The sequence below is a fragment of the Hippocampus guttulatus genome, chromosome 7 (assembly GCF_054856545.1).
Source record: "Hippocampus guttulatus isolate MCC_2025c chromosome 7, RoL_Hgut_1.0, whole genome shotgun sequence".
NCBI lineage: Eukaryota > Metazoa > Chordata > Actinopteri > Syngnathiformes > Syngnathidae > Hippocampus > Hippocampus guttulatus.
The window spans coordinates 16,580,026-16,606,173 of NC_141267.1; the positions used below are offsets into that span (position 1 = coordinate 16,580,026).

The window sequence follows — 26,148 nt, forward strand, 5'->3', positions numbered from 1 at the left end:
AAACAAAACTACAATTCCCATAATACCTTGCCCGTGTTTGACAGGCAGAATAAACTCCGTCCGTTTGACCATTTAAAAAGATTCACATGTCTTCATACATTTGTAATTGTTATTGTTTTGTGACCGCGAACGGCTGTACCTCACGCTAAATTCGGAAAACAACTTCCTTTCAGACTTCCAAAATAAGAGACTTGTAAGCACAACTATGTGAATAAAATAAGTCGTCGAACCTACCGACTTCGAATTGCATTTCATTGGGGAAAAAAATCACGACAATTCGAAAGAGCATAAAAATCCTAATGTGGCACTTGAACGCGTTTTACACCGCGTTACGAGTCGTCCTTCGTTTGGGCATACGGCCGTGACGCGTGTTTTTGACAAAGGCGTCACGCCAAATGAGAGCTCTCTTACGCACGAAACAGCTCCCGATTGTCACTTTTGTAACCTGGTTTCATATTTGTTTGCAATTGTAACCTCCCAGAAATCTTTTACATCGAAAACCCGCTAGCGGAAGTTTGTGCGACTATATAAACACTTGAGTAGGAGGTTCGGACCGCGGCGTTTGGATGGTCTTGTTAGAGAAAATACAAGGCTGCTTTTCTCCAGTAAAGCCGTTTCGATTCTACGTCTCCTCACACAAGAACACAGAACCATTCTCTTGTCCAGGAGTGCCTCTTCAATTTTGGGGGGTTTGGCTGTCGGCAATTTTTTTGTCGTTTCGCTGGGGCGGCTTCACACGACTTGTCCAAGTCGTTTGTTTGTTTGTTTGTTTATTTGTAATATGGCTCAGCATGGAAATCCTGTGGCCAGTTCACAGAAAGCACTCATGCTGGAGATGAAAAGTCTCCAGGACGAGCCCGTGGAAGGCTTCAAAATCACACTGGTGAACGAGTCGGACATGTACAACTGGGAAGTGGCGATATTTGGTCCGCCGAATACGCACTACGAGGGCGGTTATTTTAAGGTGAGTGGCTAACCTTACCTCGCACTACAGCAACCTTTTGTTATTTTCCCAACTTTCAAACGATTTTTTTCCTTTCCTGACTTTTAAAACTGCTAACGTGTACAACGTCTCTTTGACAATGACAAAGTCTCCTTGCGATACGAGTTTAAAACTCTCGTGCTGTATATGCCCGTTTTGGGGCCTTCTATGTTTTTAACCCTCATAGTCGACCGTTTACGTTAAATGCAAAATTATGTCTTTGACTCAAAGGCAAAGGCATTCGGAAAAACACGAGAGAGCTGAAACGTAAAGGGGGGGTTCTAAAATGGCCGAAATTTCATGACGTCACCGGCTGATAATTCTCAAGCATTGCAGCAAAAATAAAAGGTTTTGATTCCGTAATTTTTACAATTTACTTATTTTGCACCACAGAGACCCATTATAATTCATATTTTTGAATGCATCGTAAACCTAATGTGTAAACATGCATTTCACGCGATTTTTTACGTCAATCGCTTTGTTTTCGCTTGGACAGACGTATGCATGCCACATTGTTGGGTTGAGGTCATTCCAATTTTGCAACTTTAGGTGGCGCCAGAGGATCGCAAATAAGTTTGCCTTTTTGCAGGAGGCTTCAAACCGATGCATTTTACATGAACAATTCCGGTCGGGATTGTTAGTAGGGCTTGGTTGGGACCTCCAGACACAATTATTTTTTCCTTTTGCAAAAAATAAAGTTATGTTGGGGCGGCCTGGTAGTCCAGTGGTTAGCACGTCGGCTTCACAGTGCGGAGGTACCGGGTTCGATTCCAGCTCCGGCCTCCCTGTGTGGAGTTTGCATGTTCTCCCCGGGCCTGCGTGGGTTTTCTCCGGGTGCTCCGGTTTCCTCCCACATTCCAAAAACATGCATGTCAGGCTGATTGGACGCTCTAAATTGTCACTAGGTGTGAGTGTGGGCGTGGATGGTTGTTCGTCTCTGTGTGCCCTGCGATTGGCTGGCAACTGATTCAGGGTGTCCCCCGCCTACTGCCCGGAGATGGCTGGGATAGGCTCCAGCACCCCCCGCGACCCTAGTGAGGATCAAGCGGTTCGGAAAATGGATGGATGGAAAGTTATGTTGGGTACCCAGCGGCTGGGTGCGCCGGCGCCGGCGCTGCCGGCCTTGCGGGGCATTTTTGCATGAACAATTCCGGTCGGGATCGTTAGTAGGGCTTGGTTGGGACCTCCAGACACAACCTTGTTTTTCTTTTGCAAAAAAATAAAGTTATGTTCGGTCCGCGGCGGCTGGGTGCACGTCAGGCCGCGGGACGGGCGCTGTGGGTCGGGGCGAGGGGGTAGGAAACCGGCCAATGACCGGCGCCGTAGCCCGTCGTCACGCCACGCCCCACGCCTCTCCCAGCAGCCGCCATCGCGGGGCGAGCGCTGTGGGCCAGGGCGGAGGGGGGTAGGAAACCGGCCAATGACCGGCACCGTACCCCACCCCCTACGCCTCTCCCCGCGGGCGCCGGTGCACACAGCCGCCGAGTACCCAACATAACTTTATTTTTTGCAAAAGAAAAAAAAAGCCGCATTCGACCGCCGCCGCTCGCCGAATTCGAGGCGCCAGCAGCCGCCTTGGACGCCGCTAGCAGCCGCCTTGGAGGCCGCTGGCAGCCGCCTTGAACGCCGCTGGCAGCCGCCTCCCCCGCCTCCAAGCTTGAGGTTTACACCGGCAAGCCTCCATGCGGCGCCGGGGCGCATGGACTCGCCGGAAGGGCACACAGTAACAACGGACAATTTCTTTACCTCCATACCGTTTTGTGTTTGGGACTTTCCTTCGCAAACTATATATGTATGGATAGCTCTGATGCCACTGAACATTTTGTGTTGTTGAAAGTAAAAAAATATTCATAAATGACTTAGTTATCACACCTCAAAACATTTACTAGAAATTGTACATATTCATGAAAACGGCACTTCCACAAAAAGAATTTTCATCCAGAATTTTTTTTTTTGGATAATTCTTTGACATTATGAAGGCTCTACTTGTGTGATATGACATCTTCCAATTCAGGTTTTATTTTAATAGATTTATTTGAAGTGTCATAGCACAGTACTGCCTTTATTGTCCATAAAGGGCAAAAAAAATCCCAAAGAACTAATAAAAACGATATATATGCTATATATATATATATATATATATATATGCCTCTGAACATTTTGAGTGTTTGAAAAAAAAATGTTTGTATAACACAACATACATCATTTACAAAATTGTAAAACGTGTAACTTCATTTTTTTTTTTTGAAGGACCCAAGGGTTAATGTATTAAATCATTGGGGAAAAATACTACACAGATGAAATTTCACATAGGATGTTAAAACATGTCAAAGTTCAAAATGGCACCTTGCCATACGAGTAGAATTTGTCCTGTGACCACGCATCTCAAATCCATCCATCCATCCACTTTCTGATAACCGGTTGCCAACCAATTGCAGGGCACACAGACTAACAACCATCCACACTGTCACTCACACCTACAGACAATTTAGAGTGTTCCATTAAACCTGCCATGCATGTTTTCGGAATATGGGAGGAAACTGGAGAACCCGGAGAAAACCCACGCAGGCACTGGGAGAACATGTAATATTTACACAGCCAGATCAAAATCGAACCCTACACGTCTGCACTGTGAGGCTGACGGGCTAACCCGTTGACCGCCATGTCTCCAATCATCTTTCCCAATTGAAGTAAATAAAAGTGCCATTAATCCGTTCGAGCCTCCTTAAAAAAAATCGAACGTGATTATTAAGGAAATGAGCACATTATAATATTGTACTTGATGCAAACACAAAGGGCGGCCCGGTGGGCCAGTGGATAGCGTGTCGACCTCACAGTGCAGAGGTACTGGGTTCAATTCATTTTCATTTTTTTTTAATGTACGGTACATTGCTACACTCTTTGTACAATATTTTTACCTTATCCATTGCGCTTGCTCTCTAATTGTATTAAAATATTTAGAAATGTGTATTGTCCTCCGGCCAAATCCCAGGAGCTTTGATTGCACTATTTATGCCCCCGCTGCATCTCCACGGCCTGCGGAGTTTCATGAGCACACCCCTGGATTCCACCGCAGCTTACGAAAATGCGCAGCCTGGCTGCGAAATCCACTATGTGGCTGTGACTCATTCTGCTCCTGGTTGCCATCGAACCCGTTTGCCCGATTCTTCTCTAGAGGGGAAACAACAGAACATGACGCCTTTAAGGCACGTGGTGTGAAACCTGCCAGTTTGACTCGGCGGTTTTGTTTTGGCGTCACTCAAATTGATGTCTCTTGGGAAGTGTCAACTTGGCCTCTCCAGATACACTCGAGTCAAAAGTTGTCTGACTTCCTTGACTGGAGGGTCAGCGTGTCAGGCTCGTTGTCCTCCTGGTTCTTCCGCCCTGGTTTTGTTCCCACGGGCTTTACTAGTATCAACTTTGTGAACAAATGCATCTGAGAGGTCAAAATTAAACTATCGATCATCTAATTTATCGAAATCTGTTTTGATACTTGATGAATGGTCTTGAGCCATTATTTACTTAAAATTCTCCAACCATGAGGGTGAAAAAAAACAACAGTTAAATCCCTGACGAAAAAAAAGAATTATTTGCAATCATAGTATGAATAACCTGCAGTTGACACATAAGCACAGGAGTTTATATAACCCCCGTGCATTAATTGTGACATCATCTGAACCATAGGGGGGACAAACTGGGGATCGAGAGACCCCTGGATTTTCACGAGACATAATTGGGGTTGGGGGTCCACAAAATAAGAAGCAAAAAAAACGGTCACATCATTAAAAAAAAAAAATGTATTCCTGGGAAAATGTAAGAACGCAATTTCTCCCAACCAATGAAAAGCTAGTAATGATCCGATTCGGGATTTACGCTGCCCATTCCAAAAACGATGGCATGATTGAGATGAGCCGATTGCGACACAATCAACAAAATCGATCCCTCTTGAAAAAAAGTTTTCCCAGGCCCCAAAAGATTTGAGAACCTCTCAACTCTCCAATCTTGTGTGACCCTCCAACATTGGATTTTATTGGACTGTAAGGGTTAATCAATCCCTTGACGTTTGCCAAACTAAAAGTCTCGTGTTGTCAGCTTTTGGTCTCGCAAGAAATTGCAAAGTCACGAGGGCGGGTCAAATCGCGCCTTTTGTAATCGCTGGTATCCGCTGGTGCTATATTGAATGTATTGCAAGCCTTGAGAATAAAGAGGTTTCATTTAAATATATTGAAAAGCAAAACTGAACGGTCATTTTATGTGGCTCAAAATTAGCTCTTGGGAGTTAGCATCGTCGACCCGCCGATTGGTTGGAAACACCAAACTGTGCTTGTTTTTTTTTTTTTATTACTTCCTGGACCTGGATTTGACACCTCCTGGTCTTCGCTATTTCCCGAGTTTGATGTTTCAACCCGTGTGTCTCGTGCTGAGTCTTTCAGCCCTCCCTACCTTTTGCCACGTGTCCAACCAGTGAACCCCTCGTACACTTTGTATTCCTCTGCACTCCATGTAGGTTGACTATAGTGAGCAAGAAGCCTCATTATTTGATGTAAAATCCCCCAGCGAGGCTTCCACTGCCAGCTCGCCGCCCAGCCCCCACCTCTAAGGCAGAGGTGGGCAAACTACGGCCCGCGGGCCAAATCCGACCCGTTGATCTTTTTAATCCGGCCCGCCGAAGGTTGGTACACAATTAAGGTTCGATGTCAACGACTGCATTCATTTCATTTGGACTTGTAATGACAGGCATTTCAACGCCAGGTGGCACAGTTACTTGAAGTTGCAGAGCATAGGGAGGAAGGGGGAGACGATACGGAAGCCCGCAGTAGCGCCAAGTCAAGCAAATCCCGTTCGATACGACGGAATAATGTACTCTTAAAGTCTGAAAAACGTGCCAAAAAATGCAAAATACTGCTTTTTAAATAAAGAAACCCAATTAATATTATGTCAAATTTAGTTCACCTTTTTGATCCGGCCCTCCATAATATTTTCTGGTTCTCATGTGGCCCTATGCAAAAAATAATTGCCCACCCCTGCTCTAAGGAGTTGTGGCGATGACCAGCCGACCGTGCCCAATCAGTAAATATTGCCTCATACGTGTAACGGGTTCCTCAGCACAGGTTTTCATTCCATGAACGAGGTGTACGCTTATCCAGGAGGGCTCCCTGACGCACTGTTCGTGCTCACTTTCATAAATGATTACAACAGCATGAGGGATGAAGCGCTGGATCGTCTTGGCCTGCAAGGGACAGTTTTCAAAACTACACGACACCCCGCAACACCCATCCAGCTCTACACACTGCGGTGTCTTCACACTCATTTACTCCTCGCCCTCACCCTCGTTCCATTTTCAGCACAATCTGAACTCGAGAGGGAGTAAAATGCGCTGAAAGAATCGATGTCATTGATGCATATCGAGAGCTACGCTGATGTATTGTTCCACTGCCTGTCCTAACGCCCGATTTGATTCATCGCAGGCCCTGCTCAAATTCCCCGTGGACTACCCCTACTCGCCGCCGTCTTTCCGCTTCCTCACCAAAATGTGGCATCCCAACATTTACGAGGTTGACTTTGTCGATCCGAGTGATGTCCATCCAATTTGAATCGCACGTGAGCATTTTTTTTTGTCCTCCCACCGCGCGCCGTCGGCTAGAACGGCGAAGTGTGCATTTCGATCCTTCACCCGCCGGTGGACGACCCCCATAGCGGCGAGCTGCCTTCAGAGCGGTGGAACCCCACGCAGAATGTCAGGTAAGACGTTTGGCCACGCCCCCCCCCCCCCCCCCCGCTCATGCTCATGCTCGTCCCAAGCTGGAGGATGAGCGATAGGTTCACGTCATTACGTAATTAGCCACTGAATGAAACAAAAGTGACATCATTGATAAACGTGTGTGAGAAACTGAGGAACTATTCATCTCCCCCAAATTCCCCTCCCATACCTTGTGGATCATCTTTTTTGGCAGGTAGAACATCGACAATCTCCTTGTAGGCTATCCTCGTTACCGACAGGGATTTTGACATCAAAGATGAACGGTTCTGGATTTGAACAGATTTGTTTGGCGCTTAATACAGTGGTACTTATATTCAGGAAATGAATTGGTTGCGGAAGAAATTTCTTTACTATAAAATGTAAGTAGAGAGTTGTAAGTAGATGTTTTCCCTGTAAATGACCTAATCCGTTCCAAGCCCCCCCCAAAATTCAGACAAATGTTTTCTAAAGCATCAAAATATGTAACAGATACATGTTACAATGACATGATTGCAAAAATAAATGACAATTGTGTGTAATGTAAAGAATAAAAATGGTAATTTACCTTTTTACTGCATCCCCATCGTTTTTTTGCCCTCTTTATTTCATGTTCTCTCTCAAGTGATTTTTGTCAGGCGCTTTGTAAAGAACCGATCCGAGGATGTTTGCTTTTGTCAGCTTTTAATAATCCTTGGAAAATGTCCAAGGCAAACATCAGCATAGTGAGCGATCGCCCGATTGGTGAACACGCTTTCTGGGTGATTCGCATTTACGTAAAACTATCGGAGTGCCTCATGGCCCGAGGGACGCATATCTTATCTACTCATGTGGGCACATATGATAAATGTCTCTCTTAGCCAATGGGATGCCAGGATGGTGCTCGGTAATAGCCAATGGCAGAGCAGCTATAACTATGTTGCGTTCAGGAAACTCCAAGCTGTGAGTAGCAGACCAGGCTGTATTCGAACCTTTCGCATCTTGAAAATTCTTTTGGAACAAGAGGCAATCTTTTCATGTTGAGGCGTTTCGTAACTTGAAATGTTTATATGAAGAGACGTTCATAAGTAGAGTTACTACTGTACTTTCATCTGCCCGTAGGGGCTTGAGGTCTTTTTCCCTCAAGTCCTGCCCTTCCGTCACCCCCCCCCCACCCCTCAGTGCCTTTTGTCTCGCCTTTTGATTTTTCTCTCTCGCCGCTCAGGACCATCCTGCTCAGCGTCATCTCCCTGCTCAACGAGCCCAACACCTTCTCCCCCGCCAACGTGGATGCCTCCGTCATGTACCGCAGGTGGAGGGAAAGCAAGGGTGAGGACCAGGAGTACATTGAGATCATCAGGTACCGCAGTTTTAAAAAAGAAAAATCATTCTCTCTGTGTCACATAACAATGCTTTCAAGGACTTTGGTCCACGTCCATTTTTCTTTTTTGTGACAAGCTGAACAATTAAATGCTCTTCGACCAGATGTCAAAGAGCTCATCGTTATTGCAGTATGTCAAATTTTTGTGAGGTTTTTTTTTTTTGGGTCACCCTTTGAAGCCGTTAAGTTTGACAAAAATATAGAAAAAACATAGATAAGCTGTCATTTAGGTATAAAGTCCATTTTCATGAGTAAATTTAAAACACGTTGGGTTTAAAAATGGACGGCCTCCCTCAAATGGCCTCTTTCGTGTCTGTGCACGATTCGAGATTCAGCTTTGAAAGTTTTGTTAGTACGTCTTTTTCTGTCCTGTATGGAAATGTCACTGCGCACAGTAAATATTGCACTCAAGCTTGAATTTAATTCAAATGGCTGTCAGAAAATTCGCAAAATCGCTCAAGGCCTTCGCGCCGTTTCTCTCTTCTTGCTTTCTTTCACAGGAAGCAGGTGCAGGCCACCAAAAGCGAAGCGGACCTGGACGGCGTCAAGGTTCCCGTCACACTGGAGGAGTACTGCATTCGCACCAAAGTCCCGCCCACGGACGACGGCTCCAACCTGCTTTACGACGACGACTTTGACAATAACTTGGACGAAAACGGCATGGAGTACAGGAACTTCACGGACGACGGCTCCAATCTGCTTTACGACGATGACGACTTCGATTATAACTCTGCCGACGAAGGCATGGCGGACAGCTACCAGGACATTCGCTATAACTCACACGACAACCTCACAGAAGATGAATTTTATTGAGGTCGTTCTCTTTCCTTTTGTTTTGGGGATGCATCAGTGGAGTTCAAATCATTTTCACTTTTTTTTTTTTTTTAAGTCTGCCATATCAAGTGAAACACAAACTATGATAGGATTGAGCCAAATGTAATTGTGTGTCAGAAGCCCTGTCGTGTTTTGGAGCAAAATCCCTCCCTCGTTCCTTCGACAAGATGGCGGCCGTCCGTGTTATCCTTGGAAGCTGTTCGTATTTGGAGCAAACGTCTGACGGACGCTTTCATGGCAGCGTCTTCCGGCACATTTTCGCTGTGACGTATTGTCCTTTTTCTAAAATTGCCAAGCTTACTAAAAAAATATATATACAGTATGCACAACACCATGATATACTGTTGGATGAGCAATAGCATACCATTTGAGCAACGTACTTTGGGAAACACTGATGTTTTTTTCTTTTTTTTTTTTAAGGAGAGGTTTTGCTATTTCAGTGCAATTTTTTTCCCCGTTTGATGTTTTGACTCGTTTTCCTTTTCTCTGACCATCCCATTGAGCAGCGACACCACAAGCGCAAACAAAAAATTAACAGTGTCTGCTATTTAATGTGTTAATACAAATAGCCTAAAAAATGCAATTTTAATAACTCGGGGGGGGGGGGGCAAGACATTCTGGCTCACTTTCAATCTTGCTGGACCTTTACAATCTACCCGGATATTCACGCGGATAGTTTTATTTTTTTTTCTTATAGTTTGTGTACTTAAAAACAAATAAAGATCTTTATTAAGGTTCAGCTATTGTTTGAAGCAGTTGCTGTAAGCAGAAAGGTAACAAGCATTCATGTTTTTCAGGTATTGAGTGGATTCCATGAGCAGTCAAGGGACCCAATTAGCTTTCTGGTGAAATTTTCAGGAACCAAAAAATGCAGAAAACCTTCATTTAAGGGTCTCGGCTGAAATCCATATCCTTTTTTTTTTTTTTTTTTTTTTACTGTACAACTTTAGGCACGTCATGTTTTTGAGCCATAAAATGTTCATGGATGTGCACATTTCTGCCTTTCTGTAACTTAGTCTACCAGTCACACTGTTGCGTTCGTCATTTTGGTCTTACGATGTCACAATGAACAGCATGAAGAACAGTTTTAAAAAATACAAATACTTGGTAGATATTTTTTTACAACAATGTTACTTAGCCACAAGATGGCACCATCACAATATTTTATTTTTTTTCTACTCGACGTGGCTTTTGAGACCATAAGTATATTTTTCAACCCAGGTTCATTGCACTACTTGTTTCGTTGAGAAGGAAGTGGTTGCGGACATAGATGAAAAGTCCAAGGCTGGAAAGAAAGTACACGGAGTAAAAATGGTTTCTCATGGAATGAGAGAGACATGGCAGATTCCATTTCTAGGCTGGCCACATTACTGTCGTTCATTTCCGCGTCGACCCGACTTCCACCCAGCCCGCGGCTTATACTGTATTTGTGTTGCCGTGGCGACGTCTCCATTCCAGACCTTTATGTCCAACCTCCTCGATTCTTTCTTCTTGTTGCTCTGCTGTGACCCAGATGACCCGGTTCGATCCTCTCACCCAGGAGCTTCCAATCGTGGAACATCTGATTCATTGCGGCTCTCCTCAGTCACCCTTTGGTACTTGACGAGATGAAGATGTTCCCGAAAGCCAACCTAGCAACTCATTAGAGTAGATTTTTTCCGGTTTATCTTTCAATCACCGTTGATGATGACAGAAAAGTCGTAAATAGAGCTAAAGTCAACGGTGGTTGACATCTTGATTGAGATCTTTGGGTCATTTCAAAAACAGTAAATACGCAATATGATGATGGAAAAAAAATCCAGTATCATCATCCTTAAAAAAATTGGGTTGTTCTTCTGGAAAGTTTATTGGAAACCTGTTTAATATCTTGGACCGTGTGGCCTGCTGTGTTTCTGTTGACTGCTTGGACTTCAGGAGGAGAGCGAGCGAGTGGAGGCCCGAGACCTTTCCATCCGTGTCGTCAGTTGTTACACAATTGATGAATCGGCCTTTTGTAATTCCACAGGTGACTCCGAACAAAACCTTTCCTGCCGAAGTCAAGAGTTTTGTTCCCCACCCCCCACCTTTTTTTTGTTTTTTGTTTTTTTTTACCCATGGCAGGTGTAAGTGTTGCCATAGCGAAGTCTCCAGGGAAACAGCACTTTAAACCCGACACGCCAAAGAAGAGAGGAAGGTGGGGAGGAGAAAAAAAATGTGCGCAAATTGAAATTAGACAGCAGGTGCTTGTGCGCTTATTCCAATGATACGGTCACAGGATGCTTGATATTCATTTCACAATATGTTTATTATTCGGCTTGGAGTTTACACTGACTTTGTCTCATGTATATACAGTTATGAAATGTGACACCTGGTTTTCTTTTCCCTCATTCAATTTAATGGTTTTAATTTTATTTAAATATTCTGTAGATATACTGTATGTCCATGCATCCATCGCTTTATCCTGACGAGGGTCGCTGGTGTGCTGGAGCCTCTCCCAGCTGTCTTGGAGCAGTTAGGCGGGGTACACCCTGAACAGGTTGCCAACGCAGATGTAGAAGAATCATACCTAGGGACAATTTCTAGTGTTCCATTATTATTTTTTATTATATAATATTTATTAATATGATTTATACTCAAGATTTTCTCGCGTGTTCGCGGAGCAGAAGCTGACTTGAATTCAAGCAAAGTTGCTTTCATTTATTATACTGTATATGGAAACGCTTTCCCCTCCTGTACAGTAGGTGGCGGTATGCGCCAATGAACTTTTTAGAAGGAGAAGAAGACAATGCACATTTAAAGACGAGATATTTTTCGTATTTTTTTTATACATGAATAAAATGTAGCTCTCTCATTTTGTCGTACTCACCACCAAAACGCCTGGACACTCTTCAAACGCTCTCACACTCACACTCTTGTTGCAGTATTACAAGCTCTCACACGAATCGGAAACTGTTTTCCCAAACTAGTAAAAATCTCTCGCACACTACTGGACTTTTTTTTTTTTTTTTAATGCTACTGGAACACCCCACTGGAATTGCGCTCACAATATGTCGATAAGATTACCAACGTAGCATAATGTACTGAAATGCAGAATTCTATGTTGTGTGAAAGTGAAATATCGTTTAGCGTCTTTGGGTCCTTTGAAAGGTTGGAATAGGATAAGATAGGAAATTCGTTGTTGTTATTTTCCATTTCAATCGAAATGTGTGCATCACTGATGCAATCATCAACGCTGTCAATGTGTTGTGCGCAGGAAGCAAATACTTGACATGCATACAAGCGTGCGTGTGTATCTGTGTGTGTGTGTGTGTGTGTGTGTGTGTGTGTGTGTGTGTGTGTGTGTGTGTGTGTGTGCGTGTGTCACACGGCTCAAGCTCATTGGTCACTCCGACTGTTGTGTTGCACATATAAACCTCCCACCCGAGGTGCTGCACCGCACCGCGAAAAGTACTCCTCATTTCGCACACGACAAACAAGTGAACACCTGTGGCTGCGAGAAGCGAGACGCGTCGGAGCGAAAACCCGTCTTTTATCCTCCTCCAACACTGTAAGTATATCAACAGTTTTTTGTTGTTGCAGCGGCAGCTCCCCTTTTACGGAGTCTGTGCACACCTGACGTTGAATGGTGACAAACTTCACTTTTCCGGCTTTTGAAAGCCTCATGGTCATTTTTTAGTGCGCAAAAAAGAAAAGAAAAAAACAATCCAGCCGTGCCCACTGAACTAGTTTCTCATAAGTGTGACGCAGTAACTCATGTTTCATCGCCGTTTGACTTGTCCCATGAACATGCCGAGTGATTTGTCTTTTCACGGAAGATCAGAGACCAGAACATTCGGTACACCTGCAGTCCCTCATGACATCCAAATGCAAAAGTGACAAACTAAGTCAATGCTAGCTTTTAGACATTAATGACATAGAGATGGTGAATAGAATAACCAAAGTATAAGCAACAGCCCTCGCTATTATAAACTTTAAATCTTTTTAAACGTGATTAGATCGAATACTGTTTTAAAAAGTGCTCTTTATTTTTTTTTCAATTCTTAAAAATACGTAATATGATGCAATTCAGTTTTACAAATAGTAAACAGATGACTAGTTATTTGATAGTCAATTAAAACTGAGCCTGATGATCTTTTTCAAGGCGAGCCTTTTTGACCAAGGTCTTGTATTGGCTCTTTACTACATTGTGCAAGTCGAGCTGAAATTGATTTCGCATGCGTACTGTGAAGTTAAACTCCCCAGAGTAAGCCTACATGCCACTAAATGTGCCAAAGAACGAAGCACTTGTTAAAAGTACGCTTCTTATTCAATATTCATAGTCTGTGCACTTACCTAGAAGGCTGGTTAAAGTACAAGTACCGTTTCAACTCCCGTACTTAAATATACAAGGACAGATGCTGAAATGTACCTGAATGCAAAAGGTTTTTTTTTTCTTCCTCCCATTCAGCAATACCAGTGGCAAAAGTACTCCATGGCTAAAAAAAAAAAGCAGGTAGAAGTCCAAGTACTTATTCAACTCATGACAGGATAGACTCTGAAATGTAAAAAAAAAAAAAGTACAAATGAATTTTGAATGGCTCGTTGTATACATTACAGTTTTCAGAACTTGGTGCAATGGTAAAAAATAAATGCACCAAAAAATAATTTTCTTTGATCAGCTTCTAATCGGCATATGCGAGGACCTTGGCTTGGCTAAACCCGTGACCTGACTGACAAACAAATTCTTTTAAATAAGGCCAAGGCTGGGGGATATTTTGCTTTGAGAATTTGTTGCGTCAGAGTTATTAATGCTCCCTGATTCATAAGCCCCATAAATCTCAATCAAGGTCTGAATCTCATTTAACTTTGCCTCTCTCTTGTTGCATCTTTTTCAACGTCGGCGCTTCAGGAAATAAATTTCCAAGGCTTAAACGATATTTGATGTCGAACGTAGGGAGCAAAAGTCATCCGAGTACGCGGTCGTGTTACTTTTCACCGCCATTGCCATCTTGCACTTGGAAAAGTGATTTGTCATTCAAGCTAATAACCAGAAAACAAAGCCGGTGTTATTTTTGTCCGCGCTCCCGACGGACTCCTGATTGACATCCCCTTCGCTTCTCCTTTTTGCATTATTAGCTGCACTTCCACCTGACTGCGCGGCCGCCCTCACGCCCACGCGGCCCGTCATCCGCGGGGGGAGGGTGCGGGGGCACCATGTGGGTTTTGGATAAGATCCGTGGCTCGGTGGAGACGGGTGTGCTGCGGCACGGGGAGAACGGCGACAAGAAAGGCGCGGCGCCGCCCTACACCAACGTCCTCACGCCGGACAAGATCCCGGATTTCTTCATCCCGCCCAAGTTGGTCAGCTGCCCTCCTGAAGCCGAGGCGGTGAAACCCAAGGAGGGCTTGCAGCCTTCGACGTCGGAGCAAACCATCGGCGGCGGGAGGAAAATCGGCGGCCCCAAAAGCCCCCGTCTGGTGGCCAAGCTGGCGGGGGACACGAAGAGCCTGCTGAAGGCGGCCAACCGTCACATCATCCAGATCGAGAGCGCGGACGACGCCGGCGGCGACACCAACGCCGACCCCCAGTCGCAGACCGCCATGTCCCTCCCCTACGTCCCCAAGACCCAAACCTCTTACGGCTTCACCACCTTGAAGGAGAGCCCCCACACTCGTCGCAAGGAGTCTCTCTTCCACTGTGACATCGGCAGTCCCATGACCTCCCCCAACAGCCAGAGGAAGACCCCCGGCAAAGGCGACGGAGGCGGCAACCACCTGAACCCAGCCGACTTCAACGCCTCCCACATGAACCCGTACCGCTATTTCAGCGGCGGCGAGAGCGACACCTGCTCGTCGGCCGAGTCGTCGCCCTTCAGTTCGCCGCTGCTGTCCCGCTCCGCCTCGCTGCTCAAGATCTTCACGCACGAGACGCAGGCCAAGGTGGTGAAGGCCAAGCGCTCCTTGGCCCGCCACAGCTCCCTCTCCACCGACGAGTGCAGCTCGGCCGAGCCCAGCCCCAGCGTCCAGCGCCGGCCGCGCATCCCGTCCTTCCACTGCGCGAGCGCGCCGTCCCCGGAGCTCGGCTCCCGGCGGGAGCACACGGTCAACCTGCACAAGGGCGGCAGCGTCCGCATCAGCGCCCACTACGACGCCGGCACCTCCCGCCTGCGCGTGCGCGTCCTGGCCGCCGAGAGCCTTTACGACAAACACTTTGACATCAAGAGCATCAACTGCTGCGTGTCCGTCTACCTGAACCCTGGCAAGTTGCAGAAGCAACGCAGCAACATCATCAAGAACAGTCGCAACCCCGTCTTCAACGAGGACTTCTTCTTCGACGCCGTCGGCCCACTCCAGGTCAAGAACCTGTCGCTCAAGTTCAAGGTGGTCAACAAAGGCACCAGTCTCAAACGGAACACTCTGCTGGGGGAGCGGGAGGTCCTCCTGAGCAAGCTGCTCTCGGGGGTCTAGAGTCCGAAGAGCAACCAGAAACCAAGGCCGCGAACGGACCTTTTTTACAAGTTCTTTGCACTGCTCCGCCGCTTTGTGTCGTATTGTTAGGACGCGTTTCCACCGGGCCGTACGCTTTGTTCCAAGACGCTTTGGAACGGTCGGACCCTTTGTGAACCAGAAGTTCTCAGTCTTTTGGGGTTCCAGAGACACCATAAGAGGGAGATATTTTACCCAGAAATGCATCAAAAGATAAACCGCAGACTTAGAGATGCGATCCACAGAAATAAAACCGGAGATACAACAGTGCCATGGTGGAAGAACACTGTACAGTGCTACCTTGACTTCGAAATTTAATGTTTCCATGACGAAGCTCGGTTTACTCACCGACTCAAAAAAAAATCTTTCTTATTGAAATGAATCGAAATGCCATTAAATCGTTCAAGGTCCCCAATTGCTATTGTGATTTTTGAGAGATATTTTCGTCGCGACTTAAAATGAAATCTTTCATGGCTGATGGCGTCTCCAAGCAAACTAGGCAGATATGTTTGTGTTTAAATTTGGTGAGCATATTATCTGCTTTCCATTATACCTGAAAGACACTATTTTCTGAACCTAATTTGGTCCTGGCTTCTTGGGCTGGAGTTGCTCTTAAGCCACGTCTGCCATCTAGTGGTATACACTGTCATCACAACGTAAAATGATCATCAATAGGCAACATTTTAATGTTCTAAAAAACAATCAAGGAGTATCCCAAATATGGGTATGTGCCAGTTGCCCATCCCTGCTTTTGCTGCACACAAATGGTGAAGCAACGCAGGCATATATTCTTTATCCTCGGTCAAAAAGAAACTCTTATTATTGCATCATATTGAGTCGCTGAGGATAGTGGTGAGTCTTTGTTTGTGTCAGTAGGACTGTATTGTACTGCTGCCCGGTGGCCAAGTTGGGCATACCAGAAATGTACTGAATTGAACAATCAAATCATGCTGTACAAACGGAGTTCTAAATGCTATTGCAACATGTTTTTATAAAGACTTTAGTAGATCTCTACTTTCCTTATTAAATAAAACTCATTCCAAAAATTGTGTTGGGGCCGGAGTGGATTCATGCCACTTTCATTTATTACAATGGAGAAAGATGATTTGTGATCTAAGCCTGGTCAGGCAACAAATTTAAGTCCTATCTCAAGGCATCACTGTACATCGCTGGCATAGATAAATGAAGTAAAATCATTATTTGTATGACATAAATTTGGGACCAAGTATGTGAAATTGGTGGAATACTTGACTTCAGTGCTGCTCAGTTCAAGGATTCTTCATCAGTAGCAGGTTCCGATGTCTCCTGGTTCTCAAACCTCCCTGTAGCCAATGTTACGTCTCCCCAAGTAAATGTGAATGCAACATATGGACTTTGCACCGCTCCCCCTCCACCATGCACGCGCGTCACCAGATGTGTCGCATGCTGTGCTTATGATTGTAATGTGACGCCTTGGCCACAAGCCGCGCGAGTCCGTGCACAAAGGTGCTTTTGTGAACCCCTTCCCCACCCCCGCCACTGCTTTGACGTCCTGATGTGCAAATGATGCTTTGATCCCACGGGAGGGAAAAAAAAAACATTTGAACGACAATGCAAGTGCAGCGTGTTGCATGGCATGAACGTGTGTTCGAAATATTGCGTGAAACCCTAAAGCCTTACAGACTGTACCGGACACTACATTAAGTACACTTGTAGCAACACCTAGCCAGGAATGTTCTGGTAAGAATGCTTTGGACTTTGACCAATGATTTGGGCCAACCATTCACACTCCCTCTTTTGGAGAGGGAGAGAGATTCACTTATTCTGCAAGAAAAGCCTTCCATTTTTTCCCAACCTTCATGGGGAGGTTCTTGTCACTCATAGCCATTACTTGCCAGCAGTTCCTGCATCTCCTTTTATTGTAGACCTCTTCACACCCTGTTTGACTAATTTTCTGTCACCAACCTCCCATGGTTGTGATGTGATTGTGATATTAGTCCCAGGTGACTTTGGCAGAGAAGTAGGGTAAACCCTGGGTTGGTCGTCTGTCAATCGCAGGGCACATATAGAGAAATAACACTTAGATTCTCATAGACCGACAGACATATAGATTGATTTTATTTGTGAGACATCCTTTTCGTTTTGTCACTCTTACCCCGATAGCCCAAATGTGAAGACTACAGGGAAGGTTGTTGTCACACACGGGACTCAACCAATACTCGCCAGCAATTCCTCCAGATCCTTTGGTGTTGCTTCTAGCTCTGACATACTTCGCAGCCTTCTTAACCAGGTCCGTTAAGCAGAAAGTAAAAGTGTGATCAAGCCTGACAGCAGCGTCCAACAGAAAAGCATGAAAAAGTGGAATTTGAACCCTAAAGTTCGCAAATGTGCTAACCACTAGACCATGCTGTCTGGAAGTCTACCTAAAACGAGTTAATTGTAGTCTGATAAGGCACAATTACGAATTGCTACTGCAAGTGTACCTCATGTTTTTGCCACCAAGTAAGTGTGTGCGTGTGTGAGATGAGCAAGACGTGCAAATGTTTGCATGTTTTTTAGATTTATTTTATTTGTTTGATTTTATAAACAAAAGTGTGTACCGTTTTTCTCAACATGTGTTAGTGATGCACTGGCATGGCGACATCATCATGGCCTCACTTGCATGTGGTGTCATCCCTAAGTGTTTTGGACTGAAGAAAAATAAATAAAGACATCAAACTTCAATAGAATTCCTCTGCTCTGTATACATTATAAACTGTTGATGTGACTGTCTTGCGTACAAATTGCCTCAAATTTGGGTGTGTCAACCAGGCAGAATGCTAGGCGGGTAGCCTGCAGTGGCGTTGGTGTCGTCTGCCGTGAGCTCTGATGTGTACGTTTGCCCCCAATGTCGGGTTCGCGCCACTTACGTGATTTTTAAGTGAACTTCTGTTTGACAAGTGATTGGTGTAGTTGTTGTCATGTAGCAAAAGAAAACGTGAGCAGTTTGATGAATAAAATAAATCAATTGACCAACCTGAAGCGGACGTGTTGGCTTCGTTTATTTCTGGGAGTCACATTACGTAATTAAAGACGCAAGCGGAAATAACGGGGCCCTCGCGTCCCGTTTTTCAGAATCAGAAGGTTAACCATCTTTTCACGGGTATTGAATATATATTTTTTTTAATTCTTGAAAAAAAATGCAACTTCGTTCGGATAGAAATTATTTTTCTTGTAGACTATTTGAACTATTTTACACCTATTGTATCAAATTTGAATACATTTCCATTTGGTTTCCTACAATGTAGCCTTGTGATCCAACTTTTTTTCCTTTAAAAATGAAACTTGGCAATGTAATATTTTCACACTCGTGCATGATTCAAATACATTTTTAAACTTCTTAATTGATGTGATATTAGTTTTCCTCTCCCCCCAAAATGCATAAATGTGCTTGTAAATTAGGACTTTATTCCTGTACTATTTCAACTTTGTGCACACCGAACACAAACATTTTTTTTTGTTAAACTCAGAGATGTAAAACTTATTCCTATGTACACAAAGTACACGTTTCTATTAAAAACTTAAAAACCTTTCTAAATTTGTGTTCAACACTTCAATCCATCCTTCTCACAAGTGCGCCACATCAAGAGTGTGCCTTTGTGTATATGTGTGTGTGCGTGTGTGTGTGTGTGTGTATTTGTGCGCACCAGCTCATTCAAAGGTTTTTTTTTTCCACAGAAGAATATTCATGTTTGAAGATGATTCATGGCGAACCATCAAACCAGTGAGCTCCAGAAAAGCTGCCTGACTACAGATGACTTTTACAAGGTAAACACTCAGCTCACTTGGCCCACGCACACAAATACACACAAAAAGTACTTTTTTTGTTTTTTTGTTTGTTTGTTTCTGACATGAAGTTAAGAAACAAAGACGTGTTTCACCAATAGGCACCACGGTTTATTTCCGTTCTCTTTTCCCAGCATGCAGATTGATTTGTAATTTTGTCATCTGGCGCGCTTGGCCAAACGGCCATCTGAGATGTGGCGCTGACGAAATGAAAAGCTATACACCAGAGGGAAAATTTGATTGGGGCAATTTGTATCCCCGGCTTTCTTGGCAACGCAGAGGCTGTTATTGGCTTTGGGATCGCTATGGCAACCGGGGAGCAGAGTGTCTGCTGAGTAAAGGAATGAAATAAGTGTGTGCGGGTGTGTTTGCGGGAGGTTCGGTATTGCTGTTTAAATTGCCAGCCAGTATAATTGCACTAAAGTGTTTTATTTTCTCCTTCCGGCATTAACCCTGCAACACTGTGACCACTTCCAGCTATCAAGGTACTGAACGCGGTTTAGGATTCCGTTTGGAATTCACCCAGGACTGGTCGCCTGTCAATCACAGGGCACATAAAGGGGATATTGTTGTCACCACATAAAACATAGCCATTACTTGCCAACAGTTCCTGTGGCTTCTTTAATGTTGCTCTTGGCCTCTTAACAGCCTCCCTTTCCAATTTTCTTTCCCCTGACCATGGCTGTGATGTGATTGGTCAATTTCTATACCACTTATCCTGATTCGTCGTGGGTCAGATGGAGCCTATCCCAGTTGACTTTGTCAATCGCAGAGCCCCTGTAGACAAATGATACTCACAAAGAAAGATTGATAGATTGACATCATTTATGAGAAAATGATTCTGTTTTGTTACCCCAACCAAAATGCAAAGAATGCTGGGCAGTTTGGTCTTCCGCAAAGTTACATAACCAGTACATGCCAGCAATTCCTGCAAATCCTTGAGTGTTCCTTTTGGCTTTGACATACATTGCAACCTCCCTGATCAGGTGAGTGAAGCCCAGAGTGAGAGCGTGACGAACCTTTACAAGAGCGCTGCACAAAAGCCTGAAAAAGAAGCATGTACGAAGAGATCACTGAAGCATCTGCCACTGTGACGGCTCGATGGGAGCTGGCGACCGCAGGTAACTATCCTGCGTGGGTTGCTGTGGCAACACACGGGTGAACCTTTAACATGGGCGAGGGGGTGGGGCGGAAGACTTAAATACAGACTGAAAAAGGGATTGATAGAACTTGAAACTAATGAGACACTAATTGTGACCAATTTTTGCGTGGGGCTTTTTTTAACAAATCAACCTGAGTGATGGAGATTAAATCGTGCGGCATTTGGGCAATGAAATAAATAATTGGATTCTTCACTCAGATTTGTATTTGCCCATTTCTGTAGCACATGTTACATTGCAGTTTTTTCGTTCTTTTCTTTTTTTTATCGTGAAAAAAATTAAGTGGCCATCGTGAAATAAAAGCAAGTTGATCAACATCATGCGGACTGTTTTCCCCTCTCTGGCCTCTCATCATATTAGGCTCCTGGGTGCTTACTGTTGTCAAATTAAATTATTCAGGTCTTGCAAGGAAGAAATGCATGCTGACATGATGTTCTGTTCAACAAACAAATCCTTCTAAAAATGTCCTCTTTTACATAATGAACATAACTTAGATTTTTTTTGATTCCACAAGGAATGTGGAGGCTCTTTGTGGACAGGAGAATAGACACAAGCTCTTCACAGGGTAATTAATACTCGGGGCTAGTACTCTCCACTGGTTGCTTTGTGTTTCTGTCTCATCATGCTAGTGCTAGTATTCCTAGTCATTTTCTAAAAGTAGCTGGCGTGTGTAAAGTATAGAGCCCGTGCTAACTTGTGTAGTTGGTGTCTGTTCATTTCTCTCTTTGTTGGTTAAGTTGTGTAGTTAGCAATTTTTCATTTGACTCTATTCGGTGTTAGCTACCTCGTGTAGTTGGCGTCTTTTCATTTCGCTCTGTCATTTGCTGACTAGCTTTAGTAGTTAGCATATTTTTATTTGTCTCTGTCCTTTGTTTGCTAACTTGCATAGTTAGCTTCTGTTTCTTCACGTACAATGAGATGTATGACATTTAATCGTATGATGCGTCTGCGTGTCTGTGTAGTATTCGTTGTTGTTGTGTTTATTTCTTACAATGCTGAAAAAATAATGAGTCATTTGGAGGACTTTTCAATCCCTTTCATGATCAATCCTTCATTTGCAATGAGTGAGGTTAGACCCCCCCCCCCCCCCGTTGAAGTGGACTCAGCTTCGCGTAGCCCCAGCATGGGAAGCAATATTTACTCAGATTAATCAATCCCGATAAAATAGGGGCGGAAATGCGTGTGTGTTTCGGATTAAATGGCATACCTTCAGGTTGCTATGGTGACAGGCAGGGGAGCAGACACCTGTGAATTAACATCAGCTCCGCGGAAACAGGATCTTAATTAGCCGCGCACGGGAACGAGCGTCCATTCAAGGCGTGAAAATCAAAGAGTTGGTGTTCAAAAGACAGCTGTACGTCTGTCTGACGCGATTGGAGTTGGAGAGATGGAAAAGCTCTTTTTTTCTCCCCACATCTAAGCAAACTGTGGATACTTGACATGCAACACTTGCATTGATCTTGACTCACTAAGTAGCGATTGTCCATATACTTAAAAAAAAAAGGTCTTAAAATCCAACCACTACTGCGTTGATTGATAATGATACTTGAACTGAAATGTGAACACAAATGGTACAGCCAAGACCAAAGGACCTCACAGCCATATATTCTTCATCCTCTGTGAGGAGCTGAAACAACCCCTTCGTTTATTTGCTGAGTTTGGTCATGTGACATTCACATGAGACATGATTGGTTGTTATATGAGCCCTGACCAACTGTGATGTCATTTTCAGTCGACGACAGCAAGTGACAAAATGGCCACCCTCTAACACGGATGAAAGCGAATGGATTTTGCTGCTTAATTCATATTCCGCAAATGCAAAATTAATCAGATACTACATTTAGACCAAGGTTATTATGGTTCATTAAAACTAATGAAGTAACTAAAATTGAAAAAACCCCAAAACATTTTCATTAAAATAAAAACCAAAACAAACTGACACAAGATCCTATTATTGTGAAAACGTCCTTCTTTTTCATCTTTCTCAATTAATATCTTACATGAGGGTTAATTTTAAATGTATTCCGGTATTGCTGTATGTCCGTTCAGAAGAAGTCAAGTCACACAGGCAATTCGAAACATTTTTGGGCGAACACATGTTCACCATTTCGGATTCACGGTATCTTACTGAGACGTAGGTACAGCGTGTGAATATCTCCGAGATACACAAAGTTGTCTTGACCTCATTCCTCATACCTTGTATTCATCCATTCATGCGCTTGCTTCGATTGAAATGATATGACATCCTAACAATTTGTTCTCCTTCTGCTTGATTTTTTATTTTTTCAAAAAGTCCTCACAGGAAGTCAAAACAATTTAAAAAAAATCTCATTTGGATCCTTCGCCTCAGGATGAAACAAGGACACAGTGCCCCTGATGAGCTTCGGATACACGAGGAGCTATTTTGTGTGGTTTTGATTCTCTTTCTGCTCTGCATGGATGCCTGTTGTATTGTAGGTCACGTTTTTCTTTCAGCCAGTAGTCCTGCTGATGCCTCGATTGATCGCAGCCACTCAAATGGATTTCCTTTTTTGCGCCACTAAAAGGGTTAGAGCCGTTTGCGAAAAGAACACACTCTCCGAGAACGCTTTATGTGGAGGAAGTCAGTGTCTCCCAACGTGAGAATTCAAAAATGTGTCTGAATAGTACAGCGGTTATAAAAAGTCAACAGACACCCTCAAATTTCAGGTTTTGTGATATATAAAACATGACAGCAAGATAAGCCATTTCAAAACCACTCCCGCTATAAACTTAACTTATCATCTGCACAACTCAATTTGAAAAAAAAACCCAACAAAAAAACATGTCGAGGGTGGAAATAAAAATAAGCAACTGCAGAAATGAGGTTGCCTGAATGTTCAATGGGAGTCACCACACAACTGTCGCCATTTAAAGTGCCTCTGATTAGCCCCAAATGTATTTCAGATGTTCTAGAAGGCTTTTTATGACTTTGTTGGTTGCTATCGAGCAGAAGCCAGCCAGGTTGAGATTTAACTCTGCCTACGATATGGGGACAGTTCATTATTCACTCTACTTCAAAGTGGCACGGTGGTCGACTGCATAGTATGTTGACCTCACAGTGCAGAGGTTGTGTGTTCGATTTGGGCCTTCCTGTGTGGAGGTTTGTTGTTTTTCCCGTGCCTATGTGGATTTTCTCCGATAGGCTTCTGCACGCCCACAACACCATGTGGAGATATGCGATTGGACGGATGGATGCATTTCAGATGTTCTAGTATGCTTTTTGGACTTTTTTTGGTTTTGTTTTTGCTTTCGAGAAGAAGCCAGAAGATTTTGTGCAAACCCTGACTGCTCTATGGACTGGTTCATAATTGACTCCACTCCAAAGTGTGTCTGATTAATCCCAAATAAATATCTGATGTTCTGTTTTTTTGTGTTTTTTTTTTCGTTCGCTTTGACCAACTCTCCGACCCAAAGTAGGAGAGACCATCGAAGAAGTGCCCACACAGGTGCGTCAATCAAGCGGGTGCATTTAGGACCAATGCCAAATCTGGCTTCGCTTTGTTAATGTTGGATTTACCTGGGGCTTTGTAATGGGGCGGGGCTTCCACTGATAGGTGTCCATTCGCTTGCCGTCTATTAAAAAAAAAAAAGTTTCGCAAGTTGGTTCAGTCGGAATTCACTCATTTCGTCGCCATCATAACTCCAATGGTGAGCTACGTTTTGTCATATCCGCTTTTCTTTGTCAGATGTGTAGAATTACAGTATCTTTTGGATTCAATCACGCTTGCTTGCTTTCTTTGTCTGCTTGAATTTGTGTCCGTGGCGCTTTATGTTTACTGCATCGCTTAACGTTACTTGCTGTTCGCAATCGGCAGTGCAAACACTCGCGGGAGTAGCGCTCAAACGACGTGGGCAAAAGTTAAGACTTGTAATTGCAGTGGTGTCCATGATTATTTCTGTTTTGTTGGAGTGTTGCCACGTCATGTTTGTCTGGCTGCAGTGGTTGCCATGATTATTTGTGTTTTGTTGGAGTGTTTCCACGTTATGTTTGTCTGGCTGCATTGGAAAGTTTTGAATGATTTTTTGTTTTAGTTTGAGTTAGAAGTGACAGGGGCTTTGCTTCCGGGGTTGACCGCTGGGATTTGTAGTCCTTTTGTTCGGTTCGACTTGTATGGTTTCTCATTATGTTTTGACTATGAATCTTGATGACATTGGAAATTATTTTGCCTACATTTTTTAAAAACATTACGAAAAATAATGCTTCAATGTTTTTATCGTTGACCAAATAATTGTTAAGATGAAGGTATTAAGTTAATGAACTCATGTCTATTATTTACATTGTGATGGATAAAGATAGGTAATTTTTTTTGTTGTATTTATGCTTACTTTTAGGCTATTACCTGCTGTGTGCCTCAATAAATAATCAAAGAGTACATCGCTATTCAGAGGACCATGAAAAATTGAGATAACTGAACAGTTAAACTATGAAGAGTCGCTTCAGTGCAACGCTTCCAAAAAGATAATACTGTATTGTGCAAAGCAGGTGGCATGGCAACCCTACAGCATGCCAAACGTCACTGTCGTATTCGGGTGAGTGAAATGATAAAATACTGTACGCCCATTGTCAACACTGATGCATGTAATAACTAAAAGCTGGGTCAACTCTGATGCAAATAACCGGATAACATTTGCACATGTACAATATTTTCTCAACCCAGCAAGACACACAAAAAAGTGATTTTATTCATGATACATTTTATTAGTTATTTGAATTTTACTCCGCCAAATATCGGAATCTGCATTTGCCCTAAAAGAATCCATATTGGGTTGAGCCCCAGTGTAGGCGTTAATGTTGAGACAAGCTGCATCTTTTAACATGGACAGAAAGACCCTCTATTGCCAGGTTGATGAACTGACCAAATGTGGGCTGCTGCTACCGATGATGATAATAGCAGGGCTGGACCTGAGTGGCGTGATTACCACAACAAAGACGATGAACGGAAACGTTGAGTAAAGAAAAAAACACACACACACACACAGAACCACAGGCGCACACGCACGCTGACAGTCATTAAGACAGCATATTGTTTTTGATTGCCTCTTAATAAAGACTACATGGACCCACAAGCCAAGTTCCTTGAGTGTGATTGTGCAAACTGTGAGGCAAATAATACCATACGTTTAAGTAGAGCCACATGTGAAATCAGTGAGTGATTGAATACAAAAGCTATAAATAGTATACACTTAAAATAACATGTGCTGATTGCGCTCACCTCAAAAATCAATCTCTCACTCACTCACTCACTCAAAGAAAAATAATCACTTGTGGTGCACCAAAAACCTCTCACCTACACAGGAAAAATACAGCTCCCACACGCCTACTCCAATTGACCTAAAATTTGATATCTTGTGTTTTGCCGTCCTTATCAACAATTACACAGATTCATTCAAATTAAAACCTGCTTGGTTACATTTTTCATTTTATTGTGGGGTCAGGGGGTTGGGATGGAATGACCCATCACACACCCAAAAAAACATTTAGCAAAATACCTCAGCAACATGCACAAAAAACTCACAAACCTCCCAAAAAAATCCCGACATACACCCCACCCACACATCAAAAAAAATCACACATGCACACGTACACTAAAAACCTCTCACACATACCCACCAAAAACTTTCACTTTACCCCCCCAAAAACTCTCTCACTAACTAAAACTCACAGTACCAGCAAAAACTGTCATTGAAGGCAAAGCAATTATCACTCCCAACAAAAAACTCTTACAATAAAAATTCTCACATTTTCACCTTTCAGTGACCCCACAAAACTCACTCGGACCAAAAAACCTTGCAGGCTCACCAAAGT

General features: G+C 43.7%; 2 protein-coding genes across 4 annotated transcripts; both read left to right on the forward strand.

Annotated features, from left to right (window-relative positions):
- Positions 1-525: 525 nt before the first annotated feature.
- On the forward strand, positions 526-9,652 carry cdc34a (cell division cycle 34 homolog (S. cerevisiae) a). Its single transcript, XM_086115702.1, has 5 exons — positions 526-964; positions 6,451-6,537; positions 6,627-6,724; positions 7,924-8,058; positions 8,580-9,652. The coding sequence occupies exons 1-5, from the start codon at positions 782-784 to the stop codon at positions 8,890-8,892; spliced, it is 816 nt and encodes a 271-aa protein (XP_085971828.1). The 5' UTR covers positions 526-781; the 3' UTR covers positions 8,893-9,652.
- A 2,681-nt stretch (positions 9,653-12,333) lies between these two features.
- Positions 12,334-25,409, forward strand: LOC147202657 (C2 calcium-dependent domain-containing protein 4C). Of its 3 annotated transcripts, XR_015101396.1 has the most exons (4): positions 12,337-12,439; positions 19,054-19,143; positions 20,148-20,282; positions 23,757-25,409. XR_015101396.1 is itself a non-coding variant. In XM_086115809.1 (2 exons), exon 2 carries the CDS (start codon positions 14,086-14,088, stop codon positions 15,337-15,339), a length of 1,254 nt encoding a protein of 417 aa, XP_085971935.1. In that variant the 5' UTR covers positions 12,334-12,439; positions 14,008-14,085; the 3' UTR covers positions 15,340-18,357. The 3 variants fall into 3 exon arrangements, 1 of the variants encoding a protein (XP_085971935.1); XR_015101395.1 differs by lacking the exon at positions 23,757-25,409 and having other exon boundaries at positions 20,148-23,707; XM_086115809.1 differs by lacking the exons at positions 19,054-19,143; positions 20,148-20,282; positions 23,757-25,409 and adding an exon at positions 14,008-18,357 and having other exon boundaries at positions 12,334-12,439.
- Positions 25,410-26,148: the final 739 nt, after the last annotated feature.

What these genes read in the sequence shown, in the direction of transcription:
- cdc34a (XM_086115702.1), top strand. Translation starts at nt 782, where the DNA reads ATGGCTCAGCATGGAAATCCTGTGGCCAGTTCACAGAAAGCACTCATG. An exon ending in ACGAGGGCGGTTATTTTAAG is followed by an intron (nt 965 to 6,450) that starts GTGAGTGGCTAA and finishes GATTCATCGCAG; the next exon opens with GCCCTGCTCAAATTCCCCGT. An exon ending in AACCCCACGCAGAATGTCAG is followed by an intron (nt 6,725 to 7,923) that starts GTAAGACGTTTG and finishes CTCGCCGCTCAG; the next exon opens with GACCATCCTGCTCAGCGTCA.
- LOC147202657 (XM_086115809.1), top strand. Translation starts at nt 14,086, where the DNA reads ATGTGGGTTTTGGATAAGATCCGTGGCTCGGTGGAGACGGGTGTGCTG.